The 21,160-nt window shown below is 33.8% G+C and overlaps 1 protein-coding gene across 1 annotated transcript; it reads right to left on the reverse strand.

Annotated features, from left to right (window-relative positions):
* Positions 1 to 859: 859 nt before the first annotated feature.
* Positions 860 to 17,612, reverse strand: LOC117923318 (probable LRR receptor-like serine/threonine-protein kinase At1g07650). Its single transcript, XM_034841570.1, is given in 25 exon segments — positions 860 to 1,755; positions 2,187 to 2,337; positions 3,128 to 3,365; positions 3,497 to 3,707; positions 3,813 to 3,931; positions 4,630 to 4,761; positions 5,177 to 5,372; positions 5,441 to 5,817; positions 6,015 to 6,055; positions 6,180 to 6,215; positions 6,336 to 6,401; positions 7,135 to 7,189; positions 7,592 to 7,659; positions 8,845 to 8,916; positions 9,000 to 9,071; positions 9,210 to 9,281; positions 9,373 to 9,444; positions 9,557 to 9,628; positions 9,733 to 9,766; positions 9,769 to 9,803; positions 9,927 to 9,998; positions 10,074 to 10,142; positions 10,237 to 10,308; positions 13,300 to 13,477; positions 17,427 to 17,612. Coding segments are annotated over 25 exon segments (3,015 nt in total). The 5' UTR covers positions 17,551 to 17,612; the 3' UTR covers positions 860 to 1,374.
* Positions 17,613 to 21,160: the final 3,548 nt, after the last annotated feature.

Consider the following 21,160-nt stretch of genomic DNA (forward strand, 5'->3'; position numbering starts at 1 on the left):
TTTTATTTTGAAAAATAAAAAATAGTAATCTTATATTAAAAATAAGCATTAATTTATGTCTTTAAAAGTTATTTTTAAAATTTAGAGTAAGAAATTTTTTTTAATATCTTAATTTTTTAAAATTATTTGTAATTTTAAGATAAGAGCCAAAACCTTCTTGCATTTCATATAAACATTACTATTGTTGGTATTATTTTATACAGAAGTTACCATTATCTTTTGTTTTTAAAAAACAAAAAACATATACCAACAACACCTAAAGTAAATTTTTAATACTCAAAGTTTGGAGTCATGGAGCAGGTTGAAAGGGATGTCTCATATGAGCTGAAAATTATGGTTGCTTTCAAAATCAATTTGATTTTTAGTCATACGAGTCCACTTCTAATTGAAGAGACACGAATCTTAGCCATCATTCCATCAAATGAAGAATGAATCGTCAATGGTGAATGTATTAAGAAAAGGATTTTTCATGTGAATGGTGGGTGACCCATCACATTGGGCCCATGGCCAGATTTATGTACCCATCATTTTGTATTGTGATGGGATTTGTTTCCTCCATTTTATTTCAACATCCCATTCAATTTCCTTTCTGGGACTAGGATGGATGGGATTTTATTAATTAATTTCATTTTTTTTTTCATATTTATGTTTTATTATTTTGCATTTAAATAATTTAAAAGATTTAAGAAAAAATTATTTCAATTATTTATTTATTTTTTATATTAACATCTTTTTTCTTTATATCTTTCCACTTAATTCCAAATTCTCAAAGAGTATTAAATCCTGAATATGTATGGACATTGATTATCAGTCCTTAAGAAATTGACCCACTGAATATGTATGGAAAACTACAGCATCATGAAGAATATCAGATTATATTAAATCCAGATTCTGAAATATTTTCTTCAGAGCTGATGTTTGGCAATGGTAGAATCTTTGATCAACCATATGCAAATTGAATTTCAGGAACCTAACCAAGCACTGAGACATGCATTTGATGGTATCCACAAATGGCAGCTGCTATTTTTCCTTTGTTTGTTTGGTTGCTGGGAAAATATAGAGAAAACAAAGAGAATGGCAGCTGGGGCCGGGGTTTCTTTTCTTTCCTTTTCCTCAATTTTCTTGGCCACAGAATGGAGTGTTAAGGAAAAGCCGTATAGAAAAACAATCACCAAAAGACACTTCCTGTGTGGAATCTGCTGTTTGAAGTTATAAATAGTAAGCCTTAGGACTAAACAACTTATGTATTTATTTGTTACCTATTTGAAAGCAAATATTGGATCGGTTTTGTTTCTAAATACAAGTAAAAGCTTTCAACTTTCAACGGCAAGAAAAGTGCTTTCGAAATGTGCCCAATTAACATTCTTACCGTGGCTACATTAATGAGTCAGGATTGATTTGATGGAGATCACGCGTTGACGTAGAGGGAGATCCAATGCCTGTTGAATCAGATGAATGCTTGATGGGCTCAGTTTCACTTGATCTGTGGAAATGCATCTGACTATACTGGTCTCTGAGGGCTTCATACGTCACTTCATCACCAAAAATAATTGGATTCAAGGGGGATTCATGAACAGGAGTCCGACCTTCGAGCATATTCACCGCTGCAGACATGGTAGGCCTAAGTGCCGGGGATGGATTGGTGCATAATAGAGCTATTTTAATCATTCTTAAGACCTCTTCCTTGTTGAAATCACACTCCAACTTTGGATCCACCAACTCCATCAGATTTCCTTTTTGTTGTAGAAAAAAGGCCTTGAAAATTGAAGATTGAAATGTTAATCACATTTAAGATCATACTGATTTCCATTCATAACTCAGCAAATAATAGTTCATAATAACTGGGATTGATCATGACAAAGAAAAACAGAAACAAAATAAAACCAAACAAATGGAAGTGAGGATCCTGGTCCAACCAGTCACCTTTCATGCCTACCATGGACTCTGTTGGTGTTCAACATTTTCATGTATGAGAACTTGAACAGTGGCAAGTTCTACCTACATGGCACCACTTGTATAGAAAGCCTTTCAAACACTTGGGCAACATTCAGTTTATATTTCAGTTTGAGTGTAGGATGACAAAGAGATGTTAAACAATTTAAATAGACAAGACCCAAACCAAATAATTAGGTTTTCCATATTGTTCATTTGATTTAACAAATGCAAAGAATAAGGATCTTTCTTACCCAATCTAAAAGAGAAAAATAGTCCTCGTTTGGTCTATATTTCCTGTTGTTCTTCCCAGCAACAATTTCCAATGCAACAACTCCAAAGCTGTAAACATCTGCTTTATGGGTTAAATAACCCCATTGCGCATACTCTGGTGCCATATATCCTCTGCACAATAAAGATCCTTTTATCATGTACAAGCGCCACTTTTGTGAAATAGTAATATTCATATCCAAAAAGTCTAATATTACTCATATTTTAAGTACCACATCGTCAATTGTATTTATTATACTGGCAATCAGGCATACATTCTAGGAGATAACTTCATTAGACTTGATAAAATGAGTTTAGGTTTCTTAAAAAACAAGCAACTTATAATGCAAAGTGCAGAACATGCCTGAAGAGTTGGAACTCCAAGAACAAATAAAAGAGCAAGATTCACCTAATTGATGAATAAACTCTTTACCACCTGCTAACATTAGTTTTGCAACTTCTAAAGTTGATAATCTCAGCAAACAAGCTTCGCAAATGATGAGTGCTACTGTCATTAATTAGGTAACGAAGCATGAAAATTGTTTTATCACTGAGCATGAATCATGGCTAACAGCCTCCAAGCAAGTAAAGCCTCATTGTAAATGAAGTGCATAACATAAACAAGTTTCTACCAAATAATAATACTAATGTCATTTTATCCATATTCACCTCCATGGTGAAACTAGTAAACAGCTGACAGGTAATGGTATAAATCAGGGCAGCAACTCAATCTCTAAGGAATTTTGATCAGTATCTAATCACTATAATCTCATATTGATTTGGAGAAAGGAAAAACTGAGAAGAAAAATATTCATTGTCACCTATATCATTCAATGTACCATAGATGCACATAATATTGACAGACGATAACTATGTCATACACTTGAAGCGAAGAAAAAGATAAAATATAAAATCAGTAGCTCACATAGTTCCAGCAACTCTGGTGCTAATGTGGGTGTTCTCTTCTTCATCAAGCTTGGCCAAACCAAAGTCAGATATCTTAGGGTTAAGGTGCCTATCAAGAAGTACATTGTTTGCTTTGATGTCCCTATGAACAATTTTCAATGCTGATTCCTCATGCAGGAAAGCCAAACCTCTTGCTATGCCAACACAAATCCTCTGTCTGGTGGGCCAATCCAATTTCAATTGGAATTCCTCTCTACCTATAATTAACAGAAACTGCCCAATCAATAAAGTTCAACCTTGTTAATAGTTAACAGTTGGTCTTGGTTTGCTACAACATTTAATGAAATAGCAAATACAACGAATTTAAAAGTATTAAAGCAAAGCTCACCAAATAAAGCACGGGCAAGGCTATTGTTCTCCATGTATTCATATACCAACAATAGTTGATTTGCTTCAATACAGCATCCATATAATCTCACAAGATTCGGGTGTTGTAAACCAGATATCATTCCTATCTCATTCACAAATTCACGATTTCCTTGCTTCGATTTGGAAGAAAGTTGCTTCACTGCAATTATGGTACCATCTAACAATGTACCCTGAATCGGAAAATTTCGAGCATGCTTTAAATCCGAAGTCTAGCTTCAAATGTCATGGACCAAAAATTTAAAATTAATAATAGAGCTGATGCACCTGTGAAATACCTTGTATACAGATCCAAAACCTCCTTCCCCAAGCTTGTTTGCAGCATCAAAGTTGTTAGTAGCAGCTTTAATTTGTCGCAAAGTAAAAAAGCCAGTCTGCAGATCTAATCCTCTCAACTCTGTCCAAGAAAAAGGTTAAGATCTTAAATTGTGTTCAATAAAGTAATAAATTTGCATTTTACTTTGCATTTGAATGCCTTCTAATTAGTTAAGAGTACATTTGAAAGAATGAGATAAAAGGAAATGCAACTTTTCATTTTCTTGATGAGAACTTATAAGAACAAATATAGACAAGAATTGACTTTCCCAGAGGCCACTCCAACTGAGTCTCATTGTCTTCTTCCTCTTAGTGCATTTTTCTAGTTCTTTTCCATCTCTTGTTGGAGGAAAAACTAGCTCAACATCACAAGGTGTCTATGATTAACTCAATGGCACATGATTAGTTTGGAAAAGACTAAGACTTGCAATAGGATGAGGTTCGCAAAAATTACGTTTTTTTATTAAATTTAAATTAAATCAAGGTTACTCTAGGATTTAAATTAACCACTGATGGAGGATCTCAAGTTCCTGTGAGCTTAGGAAATGTCAAACATTGGTTTGACCCTTAATCCTTTCTCTCCTCTCCTCTAGTATCTTCATTTACACCAGTTTTGTAATATGATTGAAAAAAAATTTGTAACACATTTGCAAAATCTTCTAATCTTGACATAAGAGTTACACTTAAAATGTACATATTCTTCCTGGTTCCTGCAATAGTTGGGAATATATAATTATTTGCTATTATTTTGGACACATATATGAAAAAAATTTATGTCACCTTCGATTGGGGATTTGCCTTTGAAGTAGCATTTCCACCAAATAATGCCTAAAACTGTGAAAATGAGGACCAACAGCAAACCTAGAGCTCCAATGAGTGTCTTCTTGTTGCCATGAGAAGGAGGCTTGAAGTCTATACAAAAGAAGAACATCCAACCAAGGTAAGTGTAAGATTGTGTATTATGACTTGCACAAAATTCCCCCAACTGACATTCTTACAACAATATTACCTTGAACAATGCACATGTGAAAGGAGCAAATTAACTAGTAGGAAAAAAGGGAAAAAAAAAAAAGGCAATTGAACTTGTCTAATTGGTAGGGACAAAGAAAACAAGAAATTGGACTTTGTTTTTGGTCAAATTGCAAAGTAAGCTCATAGGTTACCAAAATTATAATATCATAATTTAAGGGACGGATCCATATTTGTTCATTCAGAACAGAACAGAACAGGACAGAGAAAAAAAAAAAAAGCCTCTCCAAGTCAAATATGAGAGAGAATGACAACTAGTGCTTCACCTGGACAAGGAATGAAGGGAGCACTAACTCACCGGATTCTACAGAAATAGCTGATATGAGAGGACCATAAGTTCCTCTTGATGGCAAAGCTGTTGTCCCCTTCCCAGCCCAATAAAAACGGATTTCTAAAGTTTTATTTCTAACAACTGCTTTAAATTCTTTTACAATTGTCTTATCGACTCCTCTTGCTGCATGTTCAATATCAAAATCCTTCAATTCCAGCTTGTCCTACAACAAACTCTTTTAATCAAATTATCTTCTACAATATACCAGTAAAGAATAATAATATTGCCTACCTGTATATAAACATCAAAAATCCGTCTTCCCAGACTATAGAATGATCTATTGCTTCTAAAAATTATTTCTGCAAAGTGAAGCTTCACTGTATAGTTCCCATTCGCTAAGCAGTGTCCATAATAAGTGAGAGATAGAGGAGAAAGGCATGCTCTGGTGTATAACCCAGAGTTGTTCATTCTGAGTACAGATACATTTTGTGCTATATAATCGTTTATGGAGATGTTATGGTCCCAGAAGTGTCCAGTGCTACTAAACCCCCAATTATCACTCATGGGATGAAACTTTGCAGCACCTCCTTCATATTCATCCCCTTGATAAACAATGTTTCCGATGGTTGTTTCCGCTCCCCCACAATTTATATGCAATGAATATTGATCTCAAGACAACATAAAATTATTAATGCTGATCAGATGCAATCAAAGTAAAAGAAGGAAAGATAACTAGATTTTATGCTATTGACCACATGAAAGGTTAATCTACCATCATCGTTGCATAGTTGCAAATCAAAGAAAAAGGCCCTAAGTATCCAGAATAAAAAAATCGAGGCATTTACCTCACATCTTATACACTAACCTTTTGAACAAGGATAGCTTTTCAGGCACCCACCAAGTTCTCTAAATTAATGTAGCAAGGTTCAAGTAAAGGTAGGGGAAAAAAATAGGCATCAGGACAAGAAAATAAAAAATAAAGTACGATAGCTTCTCTTCAGTGTCAAATTAGAAAAGATAATAAGCTTACAAGTTTTTCCCCCCAGAAAAGCTTCTAAACAAGTTCCTAACCAAAAAAAAAAAGGAAGAAAATAAAAAATAAAAAATAAAAAATTGTAAGCAGCGGATGAAGGAAAAAATGTGTGCAGACGCCAAGGAAGTATAATTCAAGAAAAATAGTTCTTACAAGCTATCTCGACAAGCAGGTGGTGCAGATTTCTCAGAGAAGTTATTGTAAGAAAGATCTATTTGGCTGCATAAAGACATGTAAGTCTTCATAACTCCATACAATTCCATGGAAACTAACATATCAGACATTTGGGGAAAAAAAAGAATATATATATATATACACACACATAAGAATCACTAATATTGTAGTAATTGCAGCTTCAAAGATAAGGCTGCAAGAGTAATTTGATCTAATTTTGAACAAACAGCTAATATGCATAACAACCTTTTATATTGAGAATTTTGTGGATCTTCTTGTAATTTATTTATATTGAGTTTTTTGCCCTTCCCTTGTCACAAAGTGAACTAATTTGCCTAGTCCATGTCATGCTGATAAAAAATATATACATCTCTCTCCCTCCCTCCCATAATGCCTCAATGGAAGAACACAAACTGGGTCTGCAAGCACATTTGCATTATCCTCCCTCCCGCAAACTGGTTCTGTGACTGTGAACTGGATCTGCAAGTATATTTGCATGATCCTCCCTCCCATAATGCCTCATGGGTGACCATAACCTCCCTCCCTCCCTCCTATAATGGCTCATGGAAGGCCACAAACTGGGTCTGCAAGCATATTTGCATTATTTCATCCATGACACATGGCACGATGCAAATGGTAGGAACAAGGGAGGCACATGTGTATGAATTTGTATAAATAGATATAATTCGTGGTTTGGGTATATAAAAGGCGAAGTAATAAACAAGAATGGATCATAATCTCATGCAAAGTTAATCTAAAAGGTAGGATAGAAACATACGAGCGACTTTCTCTGCTCTTGATCCCGTTTGGAATATTTCCATTAAGCAAGTTGCCTGTCAGACACCTAATCAGCATGCAACAGTCTCATTGTGGTTAAAAATTATTAAGTTATTGCTATCTTAAAGTGGCATGCAGAATAAAATGTTGAAAATCTTGTAGTTTGACTTTTGGTGAATGCAATCCACATACAAGTGCAGGAAGCCAACTCTACACATCTCCTGGCTTTCTAATGCGCCAGGCTTATCATCTTGGGAGACCTACATTCCCAGGGTGAGTGACGAATCTGCTACTCATAGTTTGGTATATTAACAATCAAGGGAAAGTGACAAGAATGGATTAATTAATGCATGGTTAAACTAATTGATCTATATATTTTTGTAGTGAATGGATAATTGACAGGATAGACTTCCTGTGAATCAAAGACCCAACATGTCCTCCTGAGTTTCACTGCTTACATGGCTTCAACATTTGTAGACTGTCAAGATTTGGAATTTGTCCTTCCAACTTGTTGAAGCTGAGGTCTCTGCAAGAAAATAACAGTACAGACATCATAATAAAGCACAAAAATTAAAGGTTTAGCCAAATGACAGTTTAATTGAATTTAGTGCAATATAAATATATGATGACAAGAAACCAAGGAATGAAGAATATAGTAGTATAAATGAGAGAAAGGTGTAATTAATGACAGAACTACTGACAAGGAGTGCAACCACAATGCTCGGGTGATTGATCAATCCTGTTCTTAATAATAAAATGAGGATCCATGGTGTCATGCTATTATCTAAAGACCTACTTTTAATCTAATAAAAGTCCTTTACAGATAGGCCATCATTCAAAAATAAAGAAGGAAAGAACAAATGTATCTCCCATATTTAAAAGCTAAAGATATAGTTTGGTACATGAGGCCCTTCTAGTATAGCAAAAGTTGCCTGTTTATATTACATACTCTGCACCCTTAGGTTTTTGAAAGCAAAAAGATTATTTTTTCTCATATGCAACAAAATGGCACAATTTACCCAATGTTAAAAGTCAAGACTCGAACTGTATAAATAGACCATTCAGAGGGTCATCAATCAACCACTAGCTTAGTTCTCACGTTTCGTCAAGTTTACGGTAAACTTTCGATAAGGTTGACCAAGCTAAAATGCTCTTGCCTATGCAACTTGAACAAGCCAACTCACTGGTGCCAAAATCCTTGGCTGGTTATTGGGCCCACATAGAAAAAAGAGTTAGCATAGGAGTGTCCAACGTGGATGAAGATATTAGGCTAAATTTTGTAGAATATAGAGCATATGAATAATTACAATGACTAATCAAAAGACCAAGCAAAACCGATTATCTCAACTAATACTATACCTAATCAGACCCAAAATTTTCTGAAAATTAAATCTGCACTAGAATTATATAATCGTATTTAATAGTACTTCAAAGCTTTGGCGTAATGAACTACATTGAGAAAGTATTTTTCAGTGTGATCAGAATTTCAGGTAATAGAATCTATGTTGCTAGTAAGTTTCTCGTTCTGAAAAACAATAGAAATTTAGATTCTAATCATCTCACTTCAACACATGCACAACATATATTCCTACAATAGAAGATTCATAATAGTAACATAGTTCATTTATTCAACTACTTAGATCCAGCTTTTTACCAGCCTTCTCATTGAAAGACAATCAAAGAGGGAAAAGAAAGATGTGGTGGTAGTTACAGAAATCTCAATTCTGTCATATCTGCTAGATATGGTGGGATGGGTCCAGAGATATTACAGCTCCTCAACATCCTGAAACACAAACAAGATCCATGTAAGTACTACTGCAAGAGAGTGTGAATTAATTTATTTCTAAAATTGTGAAACAAACTCACAGCTTATCCAAGCTTTTCATGTTTCTTATTGGTGGAAATTTGGAGCCCTCTCCAGTCAAGTCACTGATCCTTCTGCATTGAATCCCATCAAGAAAAATAGCCAAATGCCACTCTTTTCAATGAAATATATACAGATATATCTTAATATGAAAAAAAACCATTATTTTTTAAATCAGGCAAAAAGCCATGAACTAAGAGGGCCTAACTCACAGTACAATTAAATCAGTCAAGGCAGAAATACTAGAAGGTATGGGGCCTTCAAAACCACTGGCTTGGATTTCCCTGTTAATCACAAAATCCAAGAGAAAAGTAATGCACCTGAAAACTCTTAACATGGAGAGATTTTAAAATACCAAATCAAGAAGGAACATACAAGTACTGAAGTTGCTTCCAATTTTGAATGAAACTAGGTATTTTTCCTGTGAAATTGTTGCTGCTAATCCTACTGCATTTGGCACAAAATGAAGATAAGTATGAAAAAAATAAATATAATTTTTTTTCTCAACACACACCTGAAGCTTAACAAGTACAATGTCACAAAGGGCTACAGGTCTTACAGTTCTTTTAAATTAGTCAGGTTAGCGAGGGTTGGAGGCAACTCTCCAGTGAGATTGTTAGAATTAAGAATGCTACAATCACCAAAGGAAGGAGCAAATTAAAAGTTGCAACTCATAAAATCTAGAAATTAATATATCTAAATTATGGGTAATGAAAGTTTAATGAAAGAACCAACAGATGCTCCAAGTTGACAAGTTTCCCAAGCTCGGGGGTACAGTTCCAGAAAAAAGATTGCCCTCAAAACCCCTGAAAATTTAGTTTTCATTAAGGTTAAAACAGGGGGCAGGAAAAAAGATACTTCAGCACTTCTACAAAGGAGTGCATGTGTGTATGTGAGAGAGTGAGAGAGAGAGAGAGGTCAGAACATACAAGTACTTAAGAGTGGTAATGTTCCCAAAGAATTTTGGGATTGGTCCTGAGAATCGGTTCATAGAAATGGATCTGCAGTAAAGTCTGTCTGTCAATTCTGTGAAGAACACAGTCCAACTTTGAGCATGGAGTGCAAAAGTAACTTACAGAATTTCTAACTTTGTAGAAGCCCATTGAGGAGGTATGTCACCACTAAGGTAGTTCCTAGTCAGATCACTGTAAACAAGAGAACAGGATGTCTTATCAATAGAAGCTTGGAATTTGAATTTTTGATTTGAAGATTAAACTGTACTCTAGGAGCCCATCCTACATCATCTCAAGGTAAGGTAGTTTCACCAGGGATGGTGGAAGGACACCAGCAAGATCCTGCCCTTTGAGAGATCTGTTTGACAAGGAAACAGGGGCCCATTAGATTCAAATTTAGGTTTGGTTAAAATCCCAAATGTAATATTTCTAATCTGCAACATGAATAAAGAGAGAAGAAAAACTGTAAATAACCAAATCATTCATGATTGAACCGCATTATATGTAAACACATAATAGGGTCATCTCCATGCAAATAAACAAAACAAACAGAGAGAAAAATTGGTATTCCAAAAGCTCATAAAACAGAGTAATGAAGTAATCAGAGTCACAAAACTCGTACCCAAGTAACAAGAATTTATATGCAGAGATGGAGTGACAATTTCAGAATACCTTGACCTCCGTAGTGCTATATATTTATATTGGTACCATACAGAACGTGCATGTAAAGCAGAAAATGATTGTTATTTAGCACCTCATGAACCAAACTCTCATTACGCATTACCTGTTAGATGCATGCGTGTATCTATGACTTGCACATGCAAATGGCTAAGTGCACTTCTAATAAAAAACAATCATTCAGCATAAATAAAGTCAAAACCTTTTTTGTCAGATAAATAAAAGCAAAACATAATACAGTGAATGATTGTGTTCTAACAATATGCAGCGTAAAATGTCTAGTTATGACAACCTTCAACTTCCAATATGTGTAAGTTTAATATTATTTAAGAAGGAACCCTTATTGAAAAAAAACAGGTAACTAACTGGGGGAAAGAGGTATGCTTTAATCATAAAAAGGGTTATGAGTAACTAAACAAAGGAAAAGATGAAGAAAAAATCCACACAAGAGCTCCCTAAAGTGGACACTCCTCTGTCTGTTAAAAAAACCAGCAAATTTATGGACAAATCTCTGTGGACAAGTGAATAGAGCAATCAATAGAAGATTATGAAATCTATATGGACTAGTGAAGAGAGAAACCAAGAGAAGAATGTGAGCTGCCTTTGGAAGGTGGATATACCTCCAAAGACCTAAATCATTCAAGCACCATCAAATAAAACCCAATATCTAAGATGTTTGAACAATTAAGTCTCCTTTGTCACCAAAATCCAGAATGAAGGATTAACTTCAATTGTGTCCAGCAACTCTTGCTTCTGTTCTTGCGTTGGAAGTTGCTTCTCCTCCAATAGACAGCAAATTGAGGCTACTCTTGCATTTTCCCAAAGGACACAGATTTTTTGCCACCAGTCCCACAATTTCATCTCAAAAAAAAGAACATACATCCTTTTTCAGTGCATCAATGAATATATATACACAGCTGGATAGGAGGGAAAAAGGTCCAGTAACTTGGGCAGTATAGTACTTTTCTACCATGTCCTTGTGGTATCATTGTCTGTGGGGTCTGCATAGGACCCATTTTAAATGTTCAAATCCCAAAGGCAATGCTACATAGATGCTAATGTTGAAATCAGAAAGGTAGCGATACACTGATGATGTTCCTTAACTACTGAAGGTCCTTTCTATTGGGTGGGAGGGGGAGTTGGCACACAATTAGGTCATGCAGGCACTCTGTTTAAAAGAAATAGAAACAAGGAAGAGTCATTTTATCTTAATGTAGTGCCACCACTAAATATCCTCCACAATTTAGCAGCAATGCCCCATCCAGATGCATATCCTATATCATAAAGAAATAATGGAATAAGATAATTAATGAATTTTAATGGCCATTTATGATAGTCCCTATATGTAGAATACATTTCACAACAATGAAGATATTTTCTGATTATGCTATGAGATAATAAGTGCAAAGTGTGGTGACTTGTCTACTTCTAAACTGCAAGCATCTTAGTACAGCACATTTTCTCCCACCCGATTGCTTAGAGTAAGTCTAGATTACACTCCTAACACTAATGGAGTGATTTTCTCTTATCTCTCCACAATATTGACAATAATTTCAAACATAAAACAAAATAGATAAAGGATGGTGACCGGGTTAGATGGACAAGAGTTACTCTATCTTCCAAAGTACTTAATTTACATGCAATATTAACTTTCTCAACAATTGGTTCAAGAACTCCACAGAATTAGGGTCGCCATCTAAGGGGAATGGATACCTCTAAGAGGCAAATTTTTACTGATGCAACCCAAAAAGTTTCTCAAGAACACAATTCAATTGATGCAAGCAATAGTACTTCTGTCAAAGTTGATTCTTCAGCTAGATCATTTCAACAATCCAGGGAATAAGGTCAAGATAATACTTCACTTTTTTTTCCACGACCTTAATGAAGAATGATTGTATCATATGCAAACTTAATCTATCTCTCACACCCACACTCAGCTCTCATCTTTGTGAACAATTTAAGGCCATTTGGCACTAGATTGAAGTGAAAAGGGAGATAAAGCTTGTTTCCTTGATGAAAGAATAACCCTTGCACTCTAAATCCAACCCCAGCCAGCTCCATCAATCAATATTGCAAATTTGAGGATCAAGGGGAGTGACAGCTAGTACTGGAGGATTGGAAAATGCCCATCAAACTAGCCTTATGTTTCTTACAAGTCATTGCATAATTTAGCAATTTGCAAGAGATGTTTTGAGATGGTGTTGTCTATCATAGTGGGTCATGCCTTATTTGTTAATCCAAGTCAAGGCAGGTCACTATAATATTTTTATAGCGGAAACATGTTAAAGTGCAACCTAATATTAGATAGGAACCAGTTAATAGTTTTTGTAGGTTCCTTGATATTGTTGTGTCATATGAGTTGCTTCCTATTTCCATTTTGTGCTTTGTGGAAACTCAAATGTGATATGCATACTAGTAAGCTGTGTCTCTGTGGAACCAGAAGGTCGCATTAAATGTTAAGAGTTTGAACTTTGGACGTATAGCAAGGCTTACATCATGCAAACAGTGAAAGAAATATAGACAATTGTCCATAGATATCATGCATGACTTGTCAACCATATCATACTGAAATGGAATAATGTTTAGTCGTTGACTGCTGAAACATCATATGTAAGTTCATGAAATAGAGATATACAATAACTTGTAATGATAGTAAGAAAAGGAAACATACATGTTAACCACATGGCATTCACCATTAGGATAGGAGCAATTGCAGCTGACATTATTGACATATGATGGCATCTCTGTTATTTTTGGTGTTGACCAGTTGGAGTTCCCATCACAAGGGTCGAGACTGAAATTCCAATCCTTTTTTCCCAATTGTGAAGCAATTTCACTAAGAGCATCCACTGCAAACATCAAACAACATAGTGATCTTTAAGGTAAATGGATAAATTTAATTAAACTGCATATATATCTCGTATTTTTGGTGTTGACCAGTTGGAGTTCATCACAAGGGTTGAGACTGAAATTCCAATCCTTTTTGCCCAATTGTGAAGCAATTTCACTGAGAGCATCCACTACGAACATCAAACATCATAGGGGTCTTTAAGGTACATGGGTAAATTTAATTAAACCGCATATATATATATATATATATATATAGATGGATAGATAGATATAGTTGGTCCAACATGGCAAGAAATTTATAACCTGAATCTTAAAGGTCAAGTTATACTCGTCCCAACTAAATTGTCCATGAAGACATAATGTACAAATGCTCTTAATCTTAATCCTTATCAGGGAAAGTAGCATTTTTCATGTAAGAAATATGTTACTCAACATTGAGTTGAGCTGGGCAGAAATTGAATGGGAGATTTTGGTGGTGGTCGTTGGAACTTTAATGGTAAGATGGAAATTACTAAAATGCCCTCTTCCCCTCCCACCGTTCTTCTCTTCCCTAACTTTCTTTTCATCCTAAAACCCTAGTTACCTCATCATCTTTCCTTTCCCCTTTCTGGAAAGCCAACCCAACCCAAGTGTTCGTGTAAACTAGAGAGTCCGACATCTGAATGAAGATAGCTGAGATGGGTGGCCAAGGTCTGTGGTACCAAAACTGAAGCTTCGCTGAGCTCCTTTTTTAAAATTTTTATCCACCGGCAGTTTATTCTTTATTTTTAATTTTGAAAGAAAATGACAAAGGCTTAAAAAAAAAAAAAGGAGCTAAGGGTGGAAAATACGTGCATGCTTTTAGGGAACTATTTTCCACATATGGAACTTATTTTGAAACTTATGCAGTATCCCAGAAACAAAAAGCCAAAATATCAAGAGCCCTAGTTCTTTTACCAGAAACAATATCAAATTTTACACTTACTAACCATTGAAGTTTCAAGTAAATTCATCCAACTCCTCTCCCCAAACTTTCAAATTCAAGGGCTTCTTGACAAAGATGACTTGAAGGGGTACTCTAGTTTATGCTCAATTCGGCTAAATGAATTGATCTGAATCACATTCATCCAAATCCAAACAACAATTTTCCTGGAGTCCAATTCTGCTCTGTGTGTGTGACTGAGCAGGGGGCTGAACTTTCACTTTCCTCATGGCACCTTTATAGCAACCCAAATTCATGAAAAAACAAAGTATGGTCTAATCACTCAAAGGTATTAACCCTACAAAAAAACATTTCTACGCCAATAGCTCTCCTACTTGTAACCCTACAAAAGTATTAGCTCCAATGGAAAAGTGTATGCCCTTATAAGAATTAAAATACATACATACATACATATTGGTTCCACAAAGACAGAGTATCGATGGAATATGTATAGCGGCATGCAGAAGCTTCTTGATTACATTCATAGGCAGGCAGCTGAGCACATGTTGCTGGCCTAAAGCAACTCAACACAGCGACAGAGAGAAGAAGGAGGAGGAGAAGAAGAAGAAGGCACTTCTTGAAGAAGAACCTGAGGATGTTAGATTAAGCATCTGCATCCTTCACTATTCATTCAAGCTTAAGCTCCTGACCCTGGCTCTGGCTCTGGCTCTTCACCACTGTCAAGTTAAATTTAAATGGGAAATTCATGGATTCTATATTACCCATACTTTTTCTGAACGTCGGCTGAAAGAGGGGTGTATGGATAATGAAAAGAAGACAACTGCAAGGCACGTTCCCAACAATTTGCAGCTTATTTATTCAGCGCATCAAATGAGGAACCATGCTTTTCAGGGTCCAACTATGAAAGGGCCAAATGGGAATGATCCATCATGTGACTACCCAACCTGCTTTACTCCGTTTCTCTCACATGGTCCCCATACCTATGACTCGACTTTTTTTCATAAACCTTTGCAGGGATCAATCAAACATATGCATCCCACGGCTCCCATGTGTTGGAATACATGAATGCTTCCATTCTGAAGCAGGTCTTTCGAAGTTTTTCCATGAATTCCAGCTACCACAGAAGTAAACAGTGTTGACAGGTGATTGATTGAACATACTTTTTATTTTTCGTTTTTAAAATAAAAAATAGTAATAAATTTTATATAAGATATAAAAGCTATTATCAGCTTATATTTTAAAAATAATAATTTTAAATTTTATTTAAAAAACTGAGGTATTAAAATATTTTTTAAATCTCAAATTTCAAAACTTTTGAAAACATAAAATAAATTTATATTTTTTATGCTCGAGATGTTCTATTTTTATATATAAAAAAATTATTTGAAAAGTAAAAAATAAAAAGTGTATTCAATGACATATTACGTCCTATATTCAAAGGCCCTGCAGCTACCCTGAAATATATATATATATATATATATATATATATATATATATATATATATATATATATATATTTTGGTTTTGTCAATTTTTAGTCATACAAGTCCACTTCAAATTGAAGAGATACGAATCTTGGCTTGTAGAAGAGAAGAAGAATGAATAATTCTATCAAATGAATCATGAATTTAAAAAATAAAAAATAATAATTGAAAAATATTGATAAAATTACAATATTTTCATATGGAAGGTGTTTATTGAAGAGACATCTTTCACAATTTTCAAATTTATGATATATGTTTAAAACAATTGAATTTAAATTAAACGTGTCTCTTAAAGAGACATCTTTTACAATTCCATAAAATTGGATTTATGCTAAATATGTCTTTTAAAAAAATATTTTCCACAAAATCCAATATATACTCAAAGTGTCTCTCATCTTCCATAATTTCATAAATTTTAATTTATATTACAAGTATCTCTTAAAATCAATATTATGTTAAAAGTGTCTTTTTAAGAGACATTTTCTATAATTAAAAAAAATGGATTTATACTAAACATGTCTCTTCAAAAAACACCTTCTACAATTTCACAAAATCCAATATATACTAAAAACGTCTCTCCAAGAAACATCTTTCACAGTTTCATAAAATTTAATTTGTATTACAAGTCTCTTAAATTTGATTTTATAATGAAAGTCTCTTTCAAGAGACATCTTTTATAATTTTACAAATTTTAATTTATACTATAAGTATCTCTTAAATTTAATTTTATATTAAAGACGTCTTTTCAAGAGATACCTTTAATATAAATCTAATTTTTTTGAAATTAATCAATTATAAAAAGTGTTTCTTCAAGAGACACTTTCGATATAAAACCAAATTCAAAAGACACTTAAATCATATATTGGATTTTGTGGAATTATGGAACACGTCAGACACATTTAGTACAAGTCCATTTTTTTTTAATTGTAAAAGTACCTATATAAAATCAAATTTAAGAGACACTTGTAGCATATATTGGATTTTATGAAATTATGAAAGGTGTATCTTGAACAGACACCTTTAGCCTAAATCATTTTGAAAAGCAAAGAGAGCCTCTCCATTTTATGATCAAAATCATTTCCTTGAATATTATTTCATATACTTTTGTCAAAAGATGTGCAATTCACCTCGATATTATTTCGATATATGGTTCATTATATATAAGTATAGATTCATTTTAATCATGTATACATGTTTTAAAATAATAAGAAGTCCAATGGACTACACGAATCGATTCCGACATTAGTTGAAGTTTAGTTGAATTTTTTTTTTCAATTTTTAAAAAGTGATAAGTTAAAACAAAGGAGTGTAAAAATATTTTGCAAGTCTTAGGGCAACTTACTAAAAAACCTAAGTCTTAGAGCAACCTGCGTTCTATTCTATCCCTTCTGACTCAGTTTTTATTTCCACCATCAACCTCACAATCCTCAAGACTCATCATTTCATTATGCATTTTCACCTTTAATTTTTTTTTTTTTAAAAAAAGAAAGAGAGAGAGAGAAAAAAAGGAAGAAGAAAAAAAGAAGAAAAGGATCATCTTACCTTCATCACGAGGAAGCTTAGCACCTTGGGCTTTGGAACCAAAGCACATCAGTATGAGCAGCGTGAGAATAAAAGCGAAGAAGAGAGGCTTCTGAATATCTAGAAAAGTAGCCATATACGACATATGACCCTCCTCCTGAAGCTCCTTGGGCTCACTTCACTTGCAGAGAGGTGTGCAAGAATTGAGGGAGACTTCAATTTAATATGGTGGGGAGATTATGTCCCAGTGTAGCCAACCTGGACTAAGACTAGTCTACTCTGCCTATTATTTCTTACTTTTATTTGTATTTTGGGTACACTTTGTCCTGTATTTGACTGATGAATGAATGAATGAATGGAGGAGTAAGCCCGGGATATTAAAGTTTGAACTGTTCCTTCTATAATTGAATTGAGAGCCATGCATTTTATATACAGGACAAGTATCACTGTTTCGCTGAAGTTTCGCCTCCCATCTTAACAAAGATATTGCAATCAGAACATGTATATTAAGACCATTGAATCTTGACTTTAATCACCATGGCAACGACCCTTTGTCCATTTACTTTGCAACACTTACAAGCCGTAATTCTTGGGTTAAAGGTCGGTCCTGCAATAAATTAAACTTTATGAGATCACCCATCAGAAAAAACTTCATTAAAAGAAAAGAAAAAGAGTAAGGTGGTGTTTGTTTTTTCACTTAATTCTAAATAGAACCGTAATATTTAATAGTGTTAAATATAAAGTTATTTGTTTTTGTAATATTTTATTTTTATTAAGTATTAAAAAGTAAAGAAAAACGAACATATTATTTTTTCTATTTAAAAAAATTACATATTTTGATTTTTTCAATTTAGTAAAAAGTTTATAATAAGTCATGAAAAAGTAGAAAAACAAACAACTTAAATTTTGAAAATAAATTGTTTTCAACAAAAAACAAAAAAAACAAACACTGCCTAGTGTATCATATATACCGCGTTTATAAAACGAAAAAACATATTTTTTTCTCTATATAAAAAGCGCGTGGGCCTCAAGAATACACGAAGAATTCCATTCTTACAACTAAATTATAAATGTCATTAATTCATTTTTATCTCTTGAGATATAGATTGAGATATTGTCATCTCACACCGTTAACTAGTTTTATCACCGATGACTGTGAAAAGAAAGGAAGTGATTAGGTGAATGGTCCTCACTTCTCGCAAACCACTAAAATTTCTTGAATTATGTGGGATTGATATTGTTTGATTTCTTTGTTTACGTGGTGACTTTTATGTTTGTTTAGATCTACAAAGACTTAGAAAAGGTGATGTTGGCTATTTCATTCAAATTTTTTAATAATAATAATAATGTAATTTCTAACTTTTTGTTTTTCTATAAATTAATAATAATATTTACATCCTGAACTCGGAGAAGGTGGACGATGCATGCCCAGGAGGTGCCCCAGGATTTGAACCATTAGTCACGAATGAACAAAGAATTTCATTCTTACAACTAGATTATAAATGCCCTTAATTTATTTTTTGTCTCTTGAGATATAGATTGAGATGGTGACCCCACACGTCATTAGCTAACTTTGCCACTGATGACTATGAAAGAAAAGGAGGTGGTCGGGTGAATGGTTCTCACTCCTCGCAAACTGTTAAAATTTCTTGAATTATGTGGGACCGAGCAGGGGGCTGAACTTTCATTCTCCTCACGGCACCTTCATGGCAAGTCAAATTCATGAAAAGACTGGTCCAATCACACAAAGATCCCACCTTTTCCTTCACGACAATCATAAAAGCAGATATATACCAAAAAACATTTCTATGCCAAAAGCTCTCTTACATGTGACCCTACAAAAGTATTAGCTCCAGTGGAAAAGCGTATGTCCTAATAAGAATTGAAATACATACATACATACATATATGTATTGGTTCCACAAAGATGGAGTATCAATGGAATATGTATAGGCATGCAGAAGCCTCTTGCTTACATTCATAGGCAGGCAGCTGAGCACATGTTGCTGGCCTAAAGCAACTCAACACAAAGACAGAGAAAAGAAGAAGAAGGCACTTGTTGAAGAAGAACCTGAGGATGTTTAGATTAAGCATCCGTATCCTTCAATAATCATTCAAGCTTAAGCTCCTGCGCTGGCTCTGGCTCTTCACCATTGGTTGTTTGAAGTTGAAGGGGTAACTGGTAAGTCAAGTTTGAAGGGGAAATTCATGGATTCTATTTTACCCAACTTTTTTTTCTGAACGTCAGCTGCAAGAGGGATCTATGGATAATGGAAACGACAACTGTGAGGCACATGGTGCCCCACAATTTGCAGCTTCTTTATTGAGTGCATCAAATGAGGAACCATGTTTTTTCAGGGTCCAACTATGAAAGGGCCAAACGAGAAAGATCCATCATGTGACTACCCAAGCTGCTTTGCCGTTTCTCTCACTCAACCCATACCTATGACTTGACTTTCTCTCTAAACTTTTCCTGGGATCAAATCAAACATATGCATGCTCCCATGTGTTGGATAACAAGAATGCTTCCATTTTAAAGCAGGCCTTTCGAAGTTTTTCCATGAATTCCAGCTACCACAGAAGTAAACAGTGTTGACAGGTGATTGATTGAACATACTTTTTATTTTTCGTTTTTAAAATAAAAAACAGTAATAAATTTTATATAAGATATAAAAGCTATTATCAGCTTATATTTAAAAAAAGAAATTATAATTTTAAATTTTATTTAAAAATTTGAAGTATTAAAATATTTTGAATATCTCAAATTTCAAAACTTTTGAAAATATAAAATAAATTCATATTTTTTATACAAGATGTTCTATTTTTAGATTAAAAAAAAATTATTTTAAAAGTAAAAAATATCTTTTATTTTGAAAAATCAATATGCTTTCAAAATTATGGTTGCTTTCAAAATCAATTTGCTTTTAGGCCTATTTAGTGAAGGTCCATATACCAAAAGTGAAAAAGACTATTCATAGCCCTACAGGCTGGTGGGTGACCCATTGGCCAGCTTTATGCACCCATCAATTTGGGTTTATTTCAACATTGCATTCAATTTCCTTTTCCCAAAGCTCCAATGGACCCACAAATTCTTGCCCACCAACCAGTGGGCCAAATCATTACCCAGCATAGCCTCCATTTTGAAGAGCAAAGAGAGCCTCTCCTTCTCCTAATCAAAATCATTTCATTGAATATTATTTCATATACCGTTGTCAAATGATGTGCAATTCACCTAAATATTATTCTGATATATGGTGATGGGAGAAGAAAAAAAAAATGATATCACATTAAATAAGGAGAAAGTTTATAATATTTTATAAATATAAACTCTTTTTAATTATATAAACATGTTTTTAAACTATGAGAGACCCAAAATAAATTATATTTATACAATTAGATACAGGTCGATTCCAACAAGTTTGAGAACGAATTATTACAAAAAATGGACAAAATATACATATATTTTAGTCATAGATGAATTTTTTATGTAACTTTATTAATTTATATGATAAATTCATTTATAGTTCAAATTGCACTTGACCTTCTTTAATTTGTTTTGAAAACAAGAGTTATTCAAGATTTTTAAAAATAAATTTGGGTTTATTTTATTTTATACAACAAAATAAAATGAAGTTAAAAATTTTCATTTTTTTAATTCTAAAAAAGTGATAAGTTAAAACAAATAAGTCTGAAAATATTTTTTAAGTCTTAAAGCAACTTACTAAAAAACCCAAGTCTTATCCCATCACTCTTAAA

The sequence above is a fragment of the Vitis riparia genome, chromosome 10 (genome assembly GCF_004353265.1).
Source record: "Vitis riparia cultivar Riparia Gloire de Montpellier isolate 1030 chromosome 10, EGFV_Vit.rip_1.0, whole genome shotgun sequence".
NCBI classification, from domain to species: Eukaryota; Viridiplantae; Streptophyta; class Magnoliopsida; order Vitales; family Vitaceae; genus Vitis; species Vitis riparia.